At 41.1% G+C, this 23,012-nt stretch overlaps 1 protein-coding gene across 5 annotated transcripts in view; it reads left to right on the plus strand.

The window, feature by feature from the left end:
- LOC116801761 (dipeptidyl peptidase 4) overlaps positions 1–23,012 on the plus strand; it is a 203,064-nt gene that overhangs the window by 171,144 nt on the left and 8,908 nt on the right. For 4 of the 5 annotated variants that reach the window (XR_004362203.1, XR_004362204.1, XR_004362205.1 and 1 more), the window contains 2 exons: positions 9,479–9,603; positions 9,661–10,047. The exons of the other annotated variant lie outside the window; for it this stretch is intronic. Coding sequence is in view for 1 of the 4 variants with exons in the window: in XM_032723106.1 (XP_032578997.1) it covers positions 9,479–9,603; positions 9,661–10,047 (512 nt within the window). In the remaining 3 variants the exon portion in view is untranslated. The remainder of the gene's footprint in view (positions 1–9,478; positions 9,604–9,660; positions 10,048–23,012) is intronic. 5 annotated transcript variants of the gene reach the window in all.

Consider the following 23,012-nt stretch of genomic DNA (forward strand, 5'->3'; position numbering starts at 1 on the left):
TTTTATTATTTCATAATTGTGTAATTCATCTTCTAACTCTTCTTTTTCATCTGCTTATGCTAGCTCTTCATATCATGTTCATTTATCACTGTTTTTGTGACGAATTTATTCACTTTACTAAGGGCCATATCTTAATGCAATATCGGGAATGTTATTGAATGGGTTTTCATGTTTCATAAAATTTCAAATACTTAGGTATTTTTTAGTCCCTGTGAAATACCTATCGAAAATTTGGTGAGCTTCTGTCAATGGTTGTTTTGTGCATCGCGATGGTGACGATGCATCGTAATCAACTCTAGAATAAGAGTCAGAAATGTCAGCCTAAGAGTTTGGTTTTTCCAAATGAGGCAACGTATAATACGTTATTTAAAAGAACTTGACTAATAGATCGGCTAATGCCAAAATCGGCGAGGAAGTGTAAGAAAATATTTTGCGTTTAGTGTGAACGAAATTATAAAACTGATTCCGATCCTGTGCGAACTGGAACATTCAACGGTTTAAATTTCTTTTGTAACACTGAGCATTAAATATTAGAAAGGAGAACCGGTATTCTAAATTTTGTATAAAGTCTGGACTTTACATTTATTTTTTTATTAAGTAGATCAGGTTTGCAGAGATTGACTAGTTGTGTTTAAAATGTCATGGTTCAGCTTTATCAATATGGCTTTTTCAATATTCATTAAATTATCTATCTACATTTTTGTAACGATCTGGATCATACTGTGGTTTACTGATTATATTTACAATTAAATCCACAAAGCCCGAATTATGATTAATTTGTTTTCAAGAGCTTAGAATTTTGAAATCTTGAATATTATTTTGATTTGCTTAGTATATTTTGTTTCCCGTTTCATAAATTCACATTGCAGAACATCAATTTATGACTTCATTTACGAAGACGTTAGAATACAAGCTTAAGAGTAGTACTCTTGTAAAGATGTTGAAAATATACCATTGCTTAAATGTAACGGGTGCGTTTTTTATACCAACGGGGTATCTAGGATAGTCATAATGACCCTTTCTAGCGGAGAATGCAGTTACTTCAATAGTTCTAATTCCAGATCTAATGTTGTACAATTTTGGTTTTTTTTTATGAAATCGGAAGTTAATCATTGATAGTTATTTCGTTGAGTACTCATTAATAAAAACCCATTTGAAATATTTATTTCCATTTCCCATTTAATAAGATTATTAAAGGAAACATCCACGAAACCAAAGTCCAAACGAAATCCGAAGAACACTTTCGAACCTATCAACTAAGAACCAGCAAGGGACTGCAAGTTGTACTAAAAGGAATCGAACCTGACCACATACATACACCATACATATACATACATATTATGGTTGCTTGTAGAACAACAGTCCAAATAATAAATGTCTAACCCACGTATATCCACGTGGAATGCCAGCGGCATTTCACGGCATAAGCTTAAAATATTTCTAAATGGAGATACACAGCGGGATATAACTACCACATAAGGGTTTATGCCTTCTACCGCACAAATCACCCGGACGGCAAAGCCCATGGCAGAACCGGCATATTAATTAGTCAAACAGAACTTTCGCCAAAGGTTTGCAATAAGTTACTTTCAAGCTAATTCCACTATATTGCAGTAAGGAAACGGTAACTGCACACCTCGCTCCACTATCTCTGAAGGTCAATTCATGGATTTCTATAACACACGCCAAACACACGCCTCGTGACTCGATCCCAGATCCTATTGATTTCGCGGTGACAATAAACATCCCACTCGATCTGTTTACAGCCGAGTCCCTACCGGATCTCTCATCAACCCCCACGCCACTGTTAATAATCAATCTTCAAAGTCCACAAATTACAGATCATATTGAAATCACATAACCCCAACTGGATAAAATACAGAAATGAAACTCACACCCACATTGAGCTTAGTCCCCTGCTTAATATCGAAGCGGACCTTGACTGCTCTACCTCCGCTATAGAAGAGTTGCTCGTAACAGCAGCCAGGATTTCAACAATAAAACGGAAGGATATCGAAATTAAGGAGCGGAAACCAACCTGCAAATTCAACTGCTGGTTCTAAAAAAGAGGCAAACCAGCATATCGCCATTATCAAAGGAACGCCTTACTGAAGCCAACCGCTCTGAAACAAGATGCCAAATATGGACAACTGAAATATATGGAAAAACTCTCGTCATCTAGTACAAATCATCCCTCACCCAAATCTAAGCTCTCCGATTGAAACCATCACCCCGACACGAAATTCTTCAAGATGCTTAAATATATAGTGATTTGTTATCTTAAATTATAAAACTATGAGTCAGAACGACACTCGCGCTCAGCGACAGCGCGAGCAAGACGAACGCCGGCTCTCAATTCAACGCAACAACGCGTACTTCTCCTACGTCTCACCGATAACCCCAAACGAAGACATCGAGCGGTCAATAACCCATAGCCAAAGAAACTTTCTTCTACCAACAAATCAAGAAAGAGCGCGCTCCTGCTCTCCCGCTCTCTTAGCTCCGACAGAAGCCCCGCTACCTCCAACAACAACAGCTGGAGATAGACCGACAGCCCGCTCTACCTCGTCATCGGCTGCACCCTCTCACGCTCTGACTGAGTCAGCGAAAGCAAAACCGCAAGCAATAAACGGTACTGCTGCACTACCAGTAAAACAAAACGAAAACGTAAACGTAAAAATTCAGATTTGGAAAACAAGCCGAAAAATACACGCGACAACTCTACCTTGATCAAAAATGTAGCCCCTGCAAATACCAACAGATTTGCCTTGCTGGTAGATACCGCTGAGGACGTGCCGCTGGGATCCGTTGATATCGAACCGAAGAAAACAAAACCTCCGCCAATATACATCAGCGAGAAGAGCACAAGCGGTTTTGTAAATACTTTGCTTGGCCTTATTGGAAAAGATAGCTTTCATATAATTCCCCTCGTAAGAGGTACTATCAATGAAATCAAACTTCAGACGAAAACGGAGGACAACTACAGAAAAGTCACAAACTATTTTACCGCACAAAAAATAGGCTTCTACACTTACCAGCTCAAAAGCAGCAAGGGCCTGCAAGTAGTCCTGAAGGGCATTGAGTCTGATGTTACGCCCGAAGAGATAACTGAGGCGCTAAAGGAAAAGGGATTTTACGCCAAAAGCGTGTTCAATATCAAAAACAGAAACAGGCAGCCCCAACCACTCTTCAAGATTGAGCTTGAACCAGAAAACAAGCCTCCTAGAAAAAACGAGGTTCACCCAATTTACAAACTCCAGTTCCTTCTGCACCGTAGGATCACGGTAGAAGAGACGCACAAACGTAATGCTCCTGTACAATGTACAAACTGCCAAGAGTTTGGCCACACGAGGTCGTATTGTACACTTCGCCCGGTTGCGTAGTCTGTGGAGATCTCCACGACTCCAAACAGTGTCAAACTAACAAAAAAAAATGCATGCGAGAAAAAATGAAATAACTGTGGGGGCAATCACACAGCAAACTACAGAGGCTGTCCAATCTACAAAAAAATGAAAATCCGTCTTCACAAAAGAATGAACACGGCGCGGGCACACCAAGGAACAGCTACGCTGATACCATCAGAGACAAATCCTGAAGTAATTTTCTCGAAAGCAGCAAGTTTCGCTCCCTGACCTACATCCATCACTAACAAGACAACATTTGCAAACGTTTTAAAATCAGGTATGACGCCTCCAACCCAAAATTCCCGAACTCCACATGAAGTGCACACAAAATTAGACACACAACAAAACTATAACCCAGCTGCGCAGCAGGAAACAAAAACTGAAGCTATGATGCAAGCCTTACAACAGAGCATGATGGAATTTATGACATTTATGAAGACCACCATTCAAGACATGATGGGTAATCAAAACCTTTTGATACAAATGCTTGTAGCCCAACAATCAAATAAATAATGGCTACCTTACGCATAGCTACGTGGAACGCCAATGGCGTTTCACAGCGCAAACTTGAGCTAGCTCAATTCCTACATGAGAAGCATATCGACGTAATGCTTCTTTCGGAAACTCATCTCACAAGCAAATACAATTTTCAAATAAGAGACTATCAATTCTACGGTACAAATCATCCCGACGGAAAAGCACACGGTGGCACCGCCATACTCATAAGGAACCGTATGAAGCACCACTTTTACAAAGAATTTGCGGAAAATAATCTTCAGGCCACATCTATCAACATTCAGCTGGATGACAACACTCTCCTTACACTAGCGGCCGTATACTGCCCCCCGTTTCACAGTATTAGAAGCTCAATTCCTGGATTTCTTCCAAGCCCTAGGGCCACACTTCATTGCAGCAGGCGACTACAACGCTAAACATACTCACTGGGGATCGCGACTTGTGAACCCAAAAGGAAAACAGCTTTATAAGACTATAATAAAAGCCACTAATAAACTTGACCATGTTTCCCCCGGGAGTCCTACATACTGGCCATCAGACCTCAATAAGCTGCCTGACCTGATCGACTTCGCAGTTACGAAAAATATTTCCCGCAGTTTGGTTAAAGCTGAATGTCTGCCGGATCTGTCATCTGATCACTCGCCTGTACTAATTCACCTCCGCCGGTACGCAGAAAACGTGAAACCACCATTCAGATTGACTTCTCACAAAACAAACTGGCTCAGGTATAAAAAATATATAAGTTCACATATTGAGCTAAGCCCAAAACTTAATACTGAATCTGATATAGAGAGCTCCACGTGTGCATTGCAATCCATCCTTACTGCAGCAGCTCTTACTGCAACACCCAAAATAACAAATAATACAATTAATTCAAAAAAGACCAACGTACAAATCGAGCAACTCGTCCACGTAAAACGACGCTTACGTAGAGAATGGCAATCTTCCAGATCCCCAACTGCAAAACAAAAGCTAAAAGTAGCCACACGGAAACTGGCCAACGCTCTGAAACAAGAAGAGGACGACGATCAGCGCCGATACATAGAGCAACTCACACCAACAGGCACAAAACAAAAGTCACTGTGGCGAGCCCACTCAACTCTTCGCCCACCGACTGAAACCGTTTTGCCGATAAGGAATTCCTCAGGTGGTTGGGCCCGTAGTGATGAAGACAGAGCCACCACATTTGCCGCTCACCTACAAAATGTGTTCACGCCAAACCAGGCTACTAGCACATTCGCGCTACCTATCCCGTAAACCGCCACCAGGAACACACCCCAATTGTGTTTCGTCCTAAAGAAGTAATTAAAATAATCAAAGACAATCTCAGCCCGAAAAAATCCCCCGGCTGCGACCTTATAACACCGGAAATGATCATCCAGCTGCCACATTCTGCAGTTCGCTACATAACCAAGCTCTTTAATGCCATCACCAAACTTGGTTACTTCCCACAACGATGGAAGAGGTCGATTATCATAATGATTCCAAAACCTGGTAAGAACCACACAGTCGCTTCATCTTACAGACCAATAAGTCTACTCTCATGTATTTCGAAACTATTCGAAAAATGCCTGCTGATCCGACTTAATCAACATCTGATATACCACAATATAATCCCAGCCCACCAATTTGGATTTCGCGAAAGCTATGGAACATTTGAATATCGCGAATACTGCACAGCAGTATTTTTAGACGTATCCCAAGCATTCGACAGAGTCTGGCTCGACGGCCTAATGTTTAAAATTAAAACATCCCTACCCGAAAGCACACACAAACTTCTAAAGTCTTACCTCTATGACAGAAAGTTTACAGTGCGGTGCAACACTGCCACTTCCACTGATCATACAATTGAGGCTGGAGTCCCCCAAGGCAGCGTTCTTGGGCCAACCTTATACCTCATCTATTCAGCCGACATCCCTACAAATAGTCGCTTAACAGTATCCACATTTGCCGACGATACAGCTATCCTTAGCCGATCAAGGTCCCCTATCCAAGCTACAGCACAGTTGGCACTGTACCTCATCGACATTGAGAAGTGGCTCTCTGACTGGCGAATAAAAGTAAACGAGCAAAAATGCAAGCACGTGACGTTTACGCTAAACAGACAAGACTGTCCTCCGCTCTTGTTGAACAACATACCACTCCCGAAAGCAGATGAGGTAGCGTACCTAGGAGTACACCTTGACAGAAGACTCACATGGCGCAGGCACATTGAAGCCAAAAAAACCCAACTTAAACTCAAAGCCAACAACTTACACTGGCTCATCAACTCTGGTTCTCCGCTCAGCCTAGATCACAAGGTCTTGCTCTACAATTCTATATTGAAACCTATCTGGACCTATGGCTCACAGTTATGGGGCAATGCCAGCAACAGCAATATTGACATCATACAGCGAGCACAATCAAAGATCCTGAGAACCATCACTGGGGCACCGTGGTACGTTCGGAGTGAAAACATCCAAAGAGACTAAAATATCCCATCAGTTACCAACGCAATCACGGAACTTAAGGAAAAATACCATAGCAAGCTTTACACGCACCCCAACCACCTAGCGCGAGGTCTAATCCAGCTCAGCAGCCGTTCCCGTCTCCGGCGAAAGGACCTACCAACCCAGCGAATAAATTATTAGGGCCGCTTAATCATGGAACAGATGGAAAAATAATACAACTGTTCAAAAAATACTTGTTATAGTTAAGATTTTTAAACTTATTGTTAGTTCTTATACAAGAAGATTCAATAAATAAAAAGCAAAGTACAAAAAAAAAAAAAAAAAAAGATGCTGGTCCTGCAGCGACAAAGACAGAACCGAAACATTTGCCTTGCATCTCATCGTCTTCCAGCCAAACCCTGCTACAAATGTCTATGCTCTTCAGCAAATTTACTACGAAACTCAAACAAAGGCTGTACGATATCACAAAAGTCAGGTAGCTAAAACACAACCAGGTAGTGACTTAATAGCTACAAAATTGATAATGGAAATTCTGTACTGCGCTGTTGAAGTCATCTGCCAACTTTCCCATGAAATCGTAAGTCCCAGCTACCACCCAACTCCCAATGGAAAAAATCTATTATAATACCGAAGCCCAGGAATGGGACCAATAAGTTTATTATCATGCCTGTCTAAATTATTTGAAAACTGATTTCTATTTCGCTCATGGTATAAAGCGTGGAAGCTCACAGCGTTCTCTCAGCCCATCAATTCGGCTCCAAAGAAAAACATTAAACTTTCAAGCTAGCTAACAGATTAATATGATAAATTCGCACAGCCTTCGATCATAGAGAATATTTCAGCTCGATATTCGTCGATATATCTAAAGCACTTGACCGCGTCTAGCTCAACCGTGCCTCATGTCCAAAATTAAAACACACTTGCCTGAGTTCACTGATAGATTTCTTTAATCGTACCTGTCCAACTCTATCGAAGCTGGAGTCCCACAGGGCAGAGCATTTGAGCCAACTCGTCCTTTATCGGCAGTTTTGGGCGGTTTATGGCCTTAAAAGTTGGCGTGGCAAAAAGTTTTTTTCAAATCGATATCAAATATCAAAACATTTTTCAAAAGTGGGGGCGCGGCAGTTTGGGCCGTTCGGGGTTAGAGTGGGCGTAGATCTACATGCACAGTATGTTATATTTGAATCTTGAATATTTGAATCTTGGCCACATGCGAAAGCTATCGCCCGAAAAAATTGACCGGAAGCCCAACTCAAAAACTTAGGGTAGTCTTTGACGGTTCATTTAAGGGCACAAATTAAAGCTCTGTGTTTACTATTTGTATACGTTTCAGAATGTACAAGTTTGTGTTTTCTGTAGATATTCTTAAAAATGTATTTACAAATCCGAGTGGCTGACTATCATTGCGACTATCAGCGTATCATATGGAGGGAAGATATACACATGCATAAACATCTGGCGCACCTTTCTTAGCAGTAAGGGTACTTGATCAGCTAGCTCACGACCATAAACACGAGTTTCCTACAGCTGCAAATTTATTCAAGGAGGAGTTTTATGTAGGTGGCGTACTCACGGAAATTGACAAAGCCTATGAGGACGGCCAAGGCAAGGGTAATGCTTCGTCATCAAAGATTCTTTGCATTCATTGGTATCCAGAAGTTGACACTTTATCCTAATGAATTTTCCCTACATCAAATGACAATAGCACAAAGCAACAGGTGCTGTCTGACGTGGCACGCTTCTTTGACCCGCTTTCCAAGCTGTCGCCAAAAGTGGTGAATTTTAAGATTCACCAAAGCATTATGTCAACACCAAGGAAAATCCTGCCAACTGCGTGTCACGGGGCATGCTCGCATCTGGCATGCTCAATTTTGACCTTTGGTGGACGGGCCGGAAAGGTTTTATGTTAAGTTGAAATTCTCAAGGTTCTGTTCTTCCCTTTCTGAAAATCATATTCAAGAGTACGTCTTACGCTTTGAACTTTTATGAAATTCACAGCGCTCGAATTATTTGTCTTCGACAGGCACAGGGTTACTTTAATGAGGAGCGCAACTTATTACTGGCCAACAAGTCGCCTCGAAGGCGTTTCCAACTTCTTAAATTTTCTCCTATTACATGAAAGGAAAGAAGAAGGTGCAACCACCGTAAATCAAAGGGAAACAAATGCCTGTATGTCTGCCTTGTCACATCAGGTATACATGTGATTTCAGCACAGACACTTTCCTAGGATGTCTTCGTGATTTTATGGCACATCGAGGGAAATGCTTCCAAATTTTGTGGGTGCGAAACGCGTTTTAGATGAAATGCTTGACCTTTTCCAGTCGCAGCACCATAAACACACCGTTGCACAGTCCTTGCCTAACGACGGACTTAAAAGGAGTTTAATACCACCACATTCACCACATGGGGGAGGAAAATGAGAATCAGAGTATGCTCAGACAAACTGCATCTTCGTCGTGTCGTAGGAAAGACGACTTTAAGCTGTGAGCACATGCGAACAGAGGTTAATTTTTGACCGTTATGTTGTACCCCAGGCACTGACAACATACCTGTCTCCAGCCGTCGACCATTAACTATCGTTCTAGAAGGAGATCTATGACATAGAAATAGACATTTGGCAAATGCCAATTAATCGCTTGGAATATTGGCAGCATTTACAATCCATGTACGAAGGATGGGGGCGAGATGTTGATGAATGAATTTCGCCTATTAAACTTTATTATATACGAATTTTAGTAATTCTGTTGTGCTGCCCAGCACGTATATATCTGGTTTTAAAACGCCAAACGACAGGCACACTAATGAAAACCTTTGATACAATTTTCACGGAAAAACCATAAATAAAGCGTTTTTAGAGTTCCATGAACTTTGAATGTTTTATTCTTCATAATTTTAGGTATTAATCATTTTCTGCCAATTTTCCAATGATATGCCAAAAAGAATGTTGTCAGCTGTGTAACGGGTATCTAAGAACCGAGGAACTCGCCTCTAGAGTTCTCTCTTGTTTAATAAATATATTTTATTATTTTTAAATTTTGGTCAGTTTAACGGAAATCTCTTTGACTATTCCGCTATGATAATAATAAAATTATTTAACGTCTGTTTCAGGTGACCAAAATTTTGTGTTGGGATACAATAAACCACAAGGTATATTTTATGGCTACGCAAGATAAAAAGCCTGGACAGCGGCACTTGTATTCAGTTCAAGATCCAATACATGATGATATAAGAAAGTAAAAAAAATTGTGGATCATGTGCTCAAATATATATTTATTTATTTTTATTAACAGAGTTGAACCACAGTGCATAACATGTGATTTGGGTGATGATCTTTGGAGTAGTCGATACTATTATACAAACTGCACACATTTTGAAGCCTTTATAACACCATCATTAGGTGTTGCCACTAACTATGGAATTGAGTTTTACATTTTGGAATGCCAAGGTCCAGGACTACCTGTATCTGGAGTACATATGCAGACCACTCATAGTTTAGTTAAAATTTTGTATGATACAAGGCCATTTTATACAGAAAGGCTACAGAAGCTAGCTTTACCAACCCAGCGATCTTTCGAAGTGCCATTACCGCATGGAGGTCGAGCTCAAGTTCAATTACTACTTCCACCCAGCTGGAGAGAGGAGTTACGGGATGCTGCTTTTCCAGTTATTGTTGAAGTGTACGTAAACTATGCATTTAGCTATAGCTTTAAAAGCTCTTAGAAGTCATTAAAATTCACAGCTATTGGATATTATATGGTGTGCCATCGGTGAAATTGATGGATTTTTAAAAATGATTCGGTCAACAAAGTGCCACAGAAGTACTAGGGTTTTTGTTATATAGACTTTTTACCTAACTTTTTGGTCCTAAAAACTTAGTGTTCTAACCTTCCAAAAGTAAACTTGGTTTTCTTAGAAACTTTTAAAATATATACGATGCAGAAAAAGCGTTGAATTCCAAATTTCGCAAAAATTATTTTCGTTAGATGAACAGATATTGATGAGCACGATCTTTTTACGGATCGCTTGTATATTCATAAAACTTTGAGAGGCAGCAGGATCACATCACATTACCGATTTTGGTTCTGTTGTGTTTGTGTTGTCCGACGCTTTTCGGTTAAACAACACATTATTATTCCGCCATTCAGGCCATACTGGACTGTAGGACTCTAGAATTACGACATTCAACTGAGAACAATCAGAAAGACTCAATGACAAACATAGTTTAAATATAGTTCATGCCCGCAATCGGATAATATGGAATTGAACGCTTAACTGCTGGCCACACTAAATACAGCAACTTATTAGTATTAGCTGGGGATAACCCATAGATAGTCACTCTAGCTGATCAAAGTAACTCTACGGTCTCTATAACGCGTTATCGTCCACAATCCTTTAGCGTGACCGGAGTACTATGTCTCCGCCATATTACCAGCGCTCCGTCCTAGCTTAAATCAACAACCAGCAACCGCGTTCCGACAAATTTGCGAGGACAACAAGGTACGCAGGTAGTTGGCTCTCGTCAACTTGAGACGTGTTTTCATCAAGCTCCGTACAAAATCACTTGATTTTGTGAAGCAAATAGGTTTAACATAATATAAATAAATAAATAAATTGAAAGCGAAAGAGACGCTAATGGCAATGTTAAACTGCTATACTATAAAATTTTCCTTGTGTGGAATAATAAAGTAAAACTACAAAACAAATAGACAACGAACAAATCGATCGTTCAAAAATGAGCCAACGCGAATTGCGCGCTCAGCGGCAAAAAGAGCAAGATTAGCGACGCCTCTCCTTGCACCGGAACAAAGCATACTTCACCATCGTGTCTAACGCCCGCGAGTGCCAAATCATCCACCCGGTCAATGACCCAGCACCTGCAGAATGAAAACGATCGTGTCTTGCTCACCAATGCTTATGACTGCACGAAATAAACCCGAACGCACTGAGAGCGTATCTCTCAAGCTCTCCCCATTCCAAACGGTGTCAAGTTCTTTAGCTACCAGTACAGCAATCACGATATCTACTGCAACTGCACCTTTAACAACTACAACTGCAACAACAACTGCAATAGCACCAACATTAACTCTATGCTCAATACCGACAGCGGTGTACAATTACGCTGTACTAACAACAACGGAAGCAAGAGCACTCACACCGACTCTTGAAAGCGGAAGCGGACAAGAGCCAAAACAAATCAAAAAACTTTGTCAAACAGGGCTGGATCGATACATCCAAATAAAGCAAGAGCTAAGCCTACAACACAAGCAGGATGGTAATCAGCCGAAAATAAATCGCGCCAACACCTCCAATGACTCAAGATTAAATAGGTTTGCACTATTGAATGACGGCGAAGTGCAGGAGCAGGGGCAGAAGAAGATAAACCGCCACCAAAAATATATTCGTGAGAAAACCTTAAGTGCGCTGGTTAACAAACTAGCTGCAATTATCGGAGAAAACAAGTTCCATGTTATACCTCTTACTAAGGGCAATATACAAGAAACGAAAGTGCAGACTCAGGATGAGTCTGGCCAATGATGAAGGACCAAGTACCTGGACGAAGCGGGGAAGAGTTACTATACCTAGCAGCTAAAATGTGCCAAGGGATTGCAGGTTGTCATGAAAGGAATAGAGTCATCAGTGACCTCATCCGAAATTATCGCGGCACTAAAGGAGAAGAACTTTAATGCCAAAACGGTGATCAACATTCTCAACAAAGTGCAGCAGCCACTCTTTAAAGTCGAATTGAAGCCATCGAGTCAGTAAAACAACAAAAATGAAGTACATCCTATATAAAAGCTACAGTATTTACTGCACCGAAGAATAACCGTAGAAGAGCCAAACAAGCACAGGCAACCTGTGCAATGCAACAACTGTGCAATGCAACAACACCAACAGCTCACAAAGTAATGGAACCGACTACAACTAACATCCCTTCGTCTGCCAGCCACCGAACAATGCCAAATTATTCCTTTACAAGTGTACTAAAATCAGGGATCCAAGTACCGACAGCAGTCATCTCCAGCGTCCAGCATAAAATTCACCAAATAAACACAAATAAACAAATAAACACACAGAACATGCAACAGCAGCCTATTGGCGTTGAAGCGATTATGCTTTCGATGCAGCAAACCATGAAAGACTTTTTGACCTTCATGCAAGAAACTATGCAAGAGCTTACCAAAACATCCTTATTCAAATGCTCGTTTCTTCTAAAACAGGATTATGACTCCCTTAATAATAGCTACCTGGAACGCTAATGGCGTTTCGCGGCAAAAGCTAGAACTTGCTCAGTTCTAATCCGACAGAAACATTGACGTTATGCTGCTTTCAGAGACTCACCTTACCGAAAAGTACAACTTCCAAATACCAGGATATACATTTAACTTAACGAATCACCCGGATTGCAAGGCCTATGGAGGCACTGGGATACTAAGACGATTGCAAATTAAGCACCACTTTCTTGGTAATTTTCAAGAAGACTGCTTACAAAGTACCTCTATAAACCTCCAATGCCGTCTATTGCCCACCTCGCTTCACAATCTCTGAGGAAAAATTCACAACACTTTTTGACTCGTTTGGTGAAAGGCTTGTTGCAGCTGGCGATTGGAATGCCAAGCACATGTACTGGGGATCTCAGATAGCGAACCCTAAAGGAAAACAGCTGTACAACGCAATCATCAAACCGCAAGACAATCTTAACTCTGTGTCCCGGGGAGCGCCTACATACGGGCCAGTAGATCTCATGAAGCTTCCAGATTTGATTGACTTTGCCATCACAAAAAGCATATCCCAATCAATGATCACAGCTGAGGCACTTCCAGAAGTCTCATCTGATCACTGTCCGGTGCTCCTTCATCTTTTGTACCTGCTACAACACATCGAGCGAGCGTGTAGGCTTCCGAGCAATAGGACCAACTGGGCGAGGTACAAAAAATATGTTTTTCCCATACCGGCATTTCTAGCCCCCTGGACACCGAGCAAGACATTGATCAGTTTGCTGGTGATATAGAATCAATACTTGTCGCAGCAGCAAAAGCGTCAACTCGACAAAACAACCAAGTATCCAGTATAAAGTTTAACAAGATAAGTAGAGATATTGAACTGCTTGTGCTTGAAAAACGACGACATCGAAGGGAGCGGCAGGAGCACAGATCACCTGGCGTAAAGAGTAAATTAAAAGCAGCTTCTCGCAGACTTACCAAAGCGCTTAAGAAAGGAGAAGCGGGCGCACAACTAAGGTATATCGGGAATCTCACACAGGTACAAAGAACTCGTTGTGGAAGGACCACAGGAACCTACAGGCACCAACAGAAACGGTTGTACCTCTCCGTAACTCTACCGGAAACTGGTCTCGCAGTGACACGGAAAGAGCAAGAGTCTTCGCTGATCATCTTAAAAAAGTATTTCAACCAAATCCAGCTACTAACTCATTTACTCTCCCGCCTTTAACTGCATCTGACCTAGCACCACTGATGCTACGCGTCAGCCCCCACCTCAAAACACACAACACACTCCCATCGCACCAATTTGGTTTTTCGGGCAAAACATGGAGGCATTGAACAGGTTAACCGAATCACAACAGAAATTTCCACTGCGTTTGAACATCGTGAATATTGCACAGCTCAATTCTCAAACGTTGCACAAGCATTCGATAGAGTATAGCTGCATGGACTTATATTAAAATAATCAAACTGCTGCCTCAAAACATACATAAGCTTCTAAAGTCTTACCTATATAAAAGAGTTTTCGCGGTCAGATGCAGTTCAAGCACTTCAAGCGATTGTACTATAGAAGCCGGAGTGCCTCAAGGAAGTGTTCTGGGCCCAATTCTATACACCCTATACAAGGCGGACATCCCAACAAACTACCAGCTAACGATATCCAAATTCGCTGATGACACTGCAATACTAAGTCGATCCAGAAGCCCAGTAAAAACTACGATACAACTAGCACGCCATCTAACTTGTGTAGAACATTGGCTTGCAGATTGGAGCATACGAGTAAATGAAGAAAAGTGCAAACAGGTAACATTTACCCTATACAAACAAAGCTGCCCGCCTTTGATAATGAACCACACGCGCATCCCACAAGCCGATAACGTAACATACTTAGTTATTCATCTGGACAAACTGCTCACCCGGCGGAAACACATAGAGGCCAAGACGACGCACCTCAGACTAAAATCAACGGATCTACACTGGCTTAAAAACGTTCACTCTCCCCTAAGCTTGGAGTACAAAGTCCTCTTATATAACTCCGTTTTAAAACCCATATGGACCTATGGCTCCGAGCTATGGGGCAACGCATCGAGAAGGATTCTGAGAATCATTACTGGAGCTCCGTGGTATCTGGAACGAGAATATACACATAGACTTATAAATAAAACTTGTCATTGAGACAAGAGCAGAGAAGAAAGTAAAATGCAATGAAAAACTAGCCTCACATCCAAATCCTCTTGCAAGAAAACTTATTCGAGTATGCAGCCAAAGCCGACTGCACCGGAACGACCAACCAGCCCAGCGTTAAATTTGTTAGGCGACACAGCACGAATCATTTTATAAAATGAAACTGGATACCAATGTCATCCATATGGCTAAATATTTTTCTGTAAGGGTCACTGTCTTTTGGAAATATTCTGACCGTTTCCCCTTGACTAGCTTGATTAGCTTTAGTTTAGAATAAGATTAGAAAACTTATTGTTAGTCTCTTAAGTAAAAGGGAACATTCAATAAATAAGCAAAACATTGAAAAAAAAAAGAAGGTACGCGCCAGTTCGTAAGCTAACTTTTCCCTAAATACTAATACCAAAATCTGAAGACTATCCCTACCGACCATGAGCGCCTTCTGTAGCGCTTAACTACAGGGAATATTAGCCCTGAAGCACAATGCGCCCACAGATCCAATTAACCAATCACCAAAAGAGCACCACCCCCTGAGGAGGAGTCGATCATACAAGTACACCCCCACAAACGTATTTGAAGTTTAAGTACCAGAAGAACCGATATTAAATTAAGCAGTTCATCATAAGATTCTGGCGCTAGAACCTCTTCTTCATAATATGGAAAAAGAGGCTCAGATGTAGCGGTTTACACCTTATCTAGTAGTTCTATGTCAATTTCGATTTGGATACTAAGGTCTGACTATTATGGTACGAGCCCCGTTACGGTACTGGTGTGAGCCCATTTATGCCGGCAGGTTTAACAGTTGTCCCCCGCCTGTACGCCGAGACACCTTATTGGCTACGTTCTTGTCTACAAAATAATAAAAGATGGTGATCAAGTCTTGCGGTCCTGCGTCGTGTTCGGGGATTCCTAGTCGTTATTCCGAGTTCGGTGTGTGTGATGCCCTTGTGCTATCTATCTGGCGGGGTGTCCTTCGTAGTCGGGGACGTGGCTGTGATTCCGCTCGTTTGATTCCGCGTCCGTGGGTCCAGCCGGTTACTATCTACCGGTCCCCGCCGAGGCTCCAGCATGGCTGGCATGACCAGAAGAGCCAGAGGAGGTGGTCTCCTGGCGGCCCCGGTGTCGATGGTGGTTCGACGCATGTGTCCACCAATGTCGAATTTGGCGGCGATCGTTCCTTTCTTTATTCATAATGGTGTGACCTCCGACAGATTTCAACGATAGCGGGGTTGTGGTCGTTTCCTGGTTGTGGTCGCAGTCGTGGCTAAGGTCTCGAGGCTTTCCACATTTCCAGCATGCGTTATGTACGATAATTCGGCGATCAGACGCCATCACTCTGTTCTGATGGTGTGCGTGGGGCTTCTCCCTGGCTGTTCCCAAAGGAGAACGCAGACTGACCCCGGCTTCGGACAAATGAGTTGGGTGCAGGCGGGTAGGGGAATACTGATTGGCGTTACTCCGCTTCGCTGGTTGGAACCATTTGTCGGCTCTGCTTGTCAGCAGTCTGTAGTGGCGACTGAAGCTGTTATGTTAGATTACTCTGAAAATCCTAATAGGCAAACTTTAGGAAGCTTGCGGGTCATATTAAATTTAGTATTTTGCATCGGGAATATACTAAACATGCAACTCTTTATCAGCTGCACCCGGAAATTTTGGGATAATTGGTTATCTTAAATAAAGTGACTTTCAGCTAATTGTGATTTCCGCTGATGGCCCCCGACCTGAGTTTCCGTTCTATTTCTTTTCTAATCAAATCGTCGTGGAGTCAAGTCGAGAAAAGTTTGTTTTGTTGTAAAATTATAACCTGCGGTCGTGTACATTTTTTTAGTGCGGAAATATATTATTAGAGTGAGTTTTCCTCTCCACAATACGGTACGCGGTCTAAGTTTTGCGTGTGTTTTTGAGGCAGAAATTTAATCTGCAAAAATCCATCGCACAGCAGCGCCACCACCACGACCATAAAGTTCGACTGGGGCAGTCACAGGTTAGTGAATATCGGGGCAAGGTGATGACTTACTTGACGGGAAGGCGGGCAGAAAGAGAGAAAGGAACCGAGTCAGGCCGTCTAGTGGAGCACACCTTCCCATCGAGTGACCGAAGCCTAGAGAAGCAAGCGCATCGGGACCGCAGACGCAAATAAATTGAGACCCTGGGATTTGAATTTAATTTAATTACTAGAATTATGTATTAATAAAAAAGGATCCCAAAGTAAGGCTAAGCACGCCCGCACAAAAATAGCAAGGTTAGGAGACAAGAATACACTGGGAGAAGTAAACATATGGAAAATCAAAAATATATAAAAAATGCTTGATAAATTCTGTCTGACCTTACCCTACATCGGCGGAAAAATTACCGAGCTGGGAGTCTACGCTGAGAAAAATTTTCTGAATAATTGTTTTTGTATATTATATATTATAATGTTTTACATTAATTCACGAATAAATTTTTACTAGAGGAGGAATCTACATCAGGGCATGGAGTATTTAGGAATACCAGCGTTGCTTCGACGTCCTCACGCTTGGAAAGATTAAATGGCTGAAATCGGCCTTCCAGCTGGTAAGCAAAAGTCATGGATATATCTGCAAAAACCTACGACGCAAGGCTCTTTTCAACCTCCCGAGATAAAGGACCTCAGTTCTTAAAAGAGCATGAGGTTGGTCTGGTGGGTATATTGAACCTTATCCACAGGTTGAGGACTCGACAGCGATGTGCATAATTCGATCAAAGAGCTCAGTGGTAGAATATGCGTCCTTCTGGAGATCTTTTAAGCTGCAGTACTTAATTCAATTACCAAGGGTATGTGGTCAGAACTTAGTTGCAATCTTTCCGCGATAGAGATAAGCTTGGATCGAATCCCTCAAAAGATGGGAAAGTCGATTGCTGATGGCGTACGATGGATGAACCGATAATGCGTGGGTCCTCCAAAGGCAAGTGCCTAGATACAGACAGCCAGCACTCTACCACTGGTTGTAGAGTTTCGAGAGCCCCATAGTCGATAAAAATGATCGTCATAAAAATTTAGATGTTGATGGGATAAAATTGGCTGCTGAAGTTGGGCACCTTGATGTTGCTGTGGCCTTGCGTTTGTATGCTGCATTGTTTGGTGCGTCTACTGGTTGCGATTCCTTTGTTGGCTTTGCTGGTTCTGCTTTCGGTTCCTTCTACCTAGTGGAGTATATTCTTGCAGCTGCAGGCGACTTGTCCATTGGTGCTAACCTGCTTACTGAGTTTGGATAGAACCACCAGCAACGCTCCCGTAAGAAAGCCCAATGCCTCTTGGAGCAGCTGACGTACTATTTGATCGCAGAGGAGGGCTACAATGGGATGTAGCACATCTACGTGAACAAACTATCTGCTGGTAGACAAGACAACTCTTGTAGCTAGCTGTATGATTACCATCACAATTGACGCACTTTTCTGGATAGACTTCACGTAGGCAGTCCACAATGGCCTGCTGCTGATCACATCTTACACTGATAACTTCTTTATGGTAGTTGCCCATTAACAGTTTTTCCTAGCGCCTCACCAAGGTACGATTTGTTCGATGGCTTCACAGCGTGGAACTTGAATGCCCGTTATGCAGCGAGTCGCTCTTTTTAAGGACCTCCACCGGCTGTTGAGTGAAAAATTGTTTGCCTGGTTAACACTAAAATTGAATAGAGGGTCACAATTCACAGAACATGCCACAATTGTGGACTAGTTTATGCGCGAATATAAAACCAATTTTGTAACTTGAAGAACTTCAAATATTTTTCGTTTTTCGTGCGTGGTCACTCAAAGTAAACTCATCGAGTACAAGGAAAAGGTTCTGAAGCTGAATAAGGCGATATACAGACTAAAACAGGCAGGACGAGAGTGGAACGCCACCTTAGATAAAGCACTTGTGTCTTGTACTAATTTATTTAGACGATCTTCTTATAGCGTGCCAGAGCAGAGTCGATCTTATGCAGGTCAAGTCTAAAATAACTTCGAGAATATGCTGCTGCGAAACGGCTTGGAGGCCAACAGCGGCACCCGTGGACTCCGGTGACATAAGACATTAGAGATTAAGCTATCGAGCTGAAGGTTTGCCATTGGTCATTTCATTAGGGAAGCTATCCAAAAAGGTGATGCTGAAAATATGTACCAACTAACGTTATGATATGTTAACAAAAAATTTGTCGAAACTGAACCATTAGAATTAAGCTGATTTAGCCTATGAAATTATGTAAATTGTTATATTGAGAAATTAAGTAAAAATTTTAACATTTAGGAGAGGTGTGGAAATTGGCCACTATATTACTAGATTGTAACAGATTGTAATCGTATCATATATTGAGCGAACTAAGAGACACAAAGAACTGTTAAATTTATTCGTATGAGTACAAGGAAAGCGGATGCAAGCACATCGCCGCGCGAGTTACCATAGCTACTACCCCCATCCCCAAAGACCCTACTTTGTAAACACATCGTAGCCACCCCCGACCACTCCAGTCTGGTCAGCACATTCTCAGATTGCCTGACCATTAGTTCGACGCCCCGACGATTGCGACAGAAACGGCATGTTGCGGATGTGCCAAAGATCCAGCTCAGCATTTTTGGGCAACAGCTACGGACCTCGTCGAGTATAAGTTAGAAATATAAGATTCAGTTCTAGTACAGCCGTCTACGTACAATGAAAATTGACCATTTAAATATAAAAGCCAACCATTAAAATCAAATAAATATCTTTTATTCAACCTGGACTAATTGGAAAAACACCAATCGAGAAAACCCAAAACCTCACTGGCAGAAATTTCCATTTGATCACTGGCGCAGTCCGCAGTCGCAGTCAATAAAATAACATATAATCCATGCATTTATATGCCTAAAGCTGCAATTTTTCATTACCGCTGTTTCTATTAAGATGTCGTCTGAATTCCCAGAATACTTAAATCATGTTTCCGATATTCAAACCGGTTTAAATAAGCTATCTTTTATTTTCCTTCTGGTTCGCCGGAATTCTTCCTCATCAAATTAACATGTAGTCTTTTAAAATTCAAGATAACTAATTGATAGCCAACTTTACTTTTTACTTTGAACTTTTGCCATATATGTACACAATAAACAGGCATGATCGTCCCTTCAGGCGGTGAGGTGGAGTATTAATTGCGGTTAGGTCTACCCGTACGCCAGGGTAGGACTTTTGTGATGTGTTCCATGACATAGAATTCATATGCTTAAAACTGCCATTTTTCACTACCTCTGTTATTTCGTCGTCGTCTGAATTCCCAGATGTGATTCTCAACCACTTTTAAATCTATCAAAACAAATATTGTACACATATGTAATTAGATTGTTTGGTTATGCAGCCCGCTGCCAGCAGCAGCTCATCATAAATTTGAGTTATTTTATTTATCACTCTTATTTATCACTCTTATACATTGCTCTGTGTTTTTCTCTCTCAATAGAGAGCGAGCACAGCTGTTTTAATCTTTTTTTGTGAAACAAAAGTTCAGTTACAAATTGAGTGTCGATCACACCGGTACTGTGATGCACTTTAACTCTTAATCGGTTCACTACGGGCACTGCCGCCGTTCGTTTATACAGCCCTGTGTGGCAAAATATATTGAAATAAAACTGAAATATTAACTGAAATATTAACTTTACCGTGTTTTTAAATTACCACACCATTTCTCAAAGTCAATGAAAAAGCTCATTGCCTAAACATAGATCATATTTGTGACTCTATACTTTCTTGGTTCTTTACTGTTTCCTATATCGTGCTATCTCACGCGAATCGAGCCTTCGTCGTCCGGGCGCCTCGGTCAGTCGGTTGGGAGGGAAGTGCGGCCGTGGGACCCGCACTTTTACTTAAAGAAACAGTTAACGAGGAAATTAAAGGTGTACATTTAATAAATAATTACTTAAAGAAAATGGGTCTAATGATCATAACATATTATGTTTTACTTCCTATTGATGCGAAGGAGATCCGCACTTATCCATTTCTCCTAGACTAAAAGGAGTAGACGGATGCGTTTAGGACCAAATAAAGTATATTATAACGAGCTGATTTTTTGGTCTACTCGTTACGAAGTACGTACGGCTAGCTCAGAACCGCAGAGCTAACCGCAACCTCCTGTCTCTTGCTTGCACTGACGCTCCGGTCACTCGCCCGGCTTTGTCCCCGTACCCTGACTGTCTTGCTACAGAACGTAAGCCGGGCGTGTCGAACGCCCCACATTAAGCTTTCTAATTACTCGACGACCTCGTTTTTGGTGTCACCAAAAATTCAGCTGAAAAAAATGTTTATAATCTATTTTTACGATTGAGACGACGATTTAATGTGTAGCTATATTTGAACGCTCACTTTCTGAGATAGAATCTGAGAGCGAACAGTAGCCTGAGAGCAGTAGTCTTTTGAGAGTTGGCAAAGGAAGCATATGAACAAAAGTTGTATTAGAAACCACGTGTTTGAGTATTCAATAAAAGATATCTCATATTATACAAAACTGTAGAGTTATTACAGTGGCGACGGGGTAAATTTAAACAAAAAAAAAATTAATTACAAAACTAAAAGGCATGTTAAAATATGTACATGCATGTACACATTCAAAAAAAAAATAAAGTATATGCATCACATGTACGTGTATATGTATGTAATTTGATGAAAGGAAAAAGTGAGTGTACATACATAAATGTGTGTATAGTAATTTTGTGCAAATAAGTGAAAGTTTTGCGTGTTCTTCTTCTTCCCACTCTCGTTCGTTCCCTGTGCTTGTGCCGTTTTTTTTTTCTATTCTCTTTTCTTCCTTCATTTTGAGTAAAAGGGATGGGGAGGAGGTAGACGAGCGACAAGGCAGCAAGGTGTTAGTTAATGAGAGCGATTGGTGAGTGGTAGAGAGAGTATTATAAAAAAAAAGTTCTAAACACAGACAGTGTTGGCACACATAACTTTTGCGAAAAAAAAAGTTGACAGTGTTGAAACACAAAAATGAACGGACTTAAAGTCACTGCCATTACTTCGAGTAAGAGGCGTTTTTGTTTAAAAAAAAATTAATAAATACTATCTGACAATGCTCAGGGACTGGTGCGAGGCACAGTAGACTTCTGCGCGTTGAATGGGAGAAATGGCTACGAGCATTTGAAATATATTTGAAAGCCGAAGAGATCGGTTCGTCCTCTCGGAAAAGAAGCAAGTTACTACATTGTGCGAGGCCACAACTGCAGACTATAGCATTTTCATTGCCTGGGGCACTAATACCAGAAAATTCATCTGATAAAGTATATGAAGTTTTTATATTTTTTTCTCGCCGAAACAAAATTCAACTTTTGAGAGGCATCGATTTAAAAGCCTTTATCATACGAATGGCGAGACCTTTGCAAAGTTTACATTGAGGTTTCGTCACCAAATTCAAAAATGCGAGCTTGAAACTACTAAAGTCATCTTCAAGGCTGGTAAAATATTTCGGATGCTCTGTCTCGGCAATATATTTAAAATGTATAAAACTGCTTTTTGTATTTTTAACGAGTTCATTTTTTGATTTTTATACTGGTTATTTTACTTACAGTAAAAGTTGTATTTGGTTTCCGCAATATGGAGTTCACTCGGATCGGATTATATTTTTTATACTTGCAAATATTTATATCGATATGCCAAAAATATTTTAACCACGCCTACTAAGACGCCTAAACCCCATCAATGCACACTGGGCCAGATTCCTTTTTATTGGCATAAAGTCAAATAATAAAGCTAGAGAGCTGCATTTTTCTAGAATTTGTGCATTTGACACTTAAAATACGTACATGAAATTTCAAGTAAATCGGAACACGACCACCCACGCCGCCCATATTAGGATATAAAGTTAAGGAGTAGATTTGGCATGATTATTTCTTTTTCTTAATATAATTATACTATTATATTAATCAAAATTGTGTACATCCAAATGCATAGAAAATGGATCATCGTGATCCGAATCAGAGTCGCTATCATCGCTTCCCAAAAAATGTTCATTATTAATATGTTCTACAGTTGGTGCATCTAAAAGATTGATGACTTCTTTCGGCAAATCGATTTTTTTTATTTTGAGACGATTTTTTGTTTATATTTAGACTTGAAAGTAAAGGATCCTATGAATCCATGGATCGGTAAAATACGTCCGTTTAATTATTAACGCGATAATTTTGGCTGAAATTGATGCTGCATGGACAAGAAGACTTTTATTATTTTCTTCAATATTTGCCAGATCCGTTGTTATTTTTCTTTTGAGCCGCATCACTGC

This window comes from Drosophila sechellia, chromosome 3R, assembly GCF_004382195.2.
Source record: "Drosophila sechellia strain sech25 chromosome 3R, ASM438219v1, whole genome shotgun sequence".
In the NCBI taxonomy this organism is placed as follows: Eukaryota; Metazoa; Arthropoda; class Insecta; order Diptera; family Drosophilidae; genus Drosophila; species Drosophila sechellia.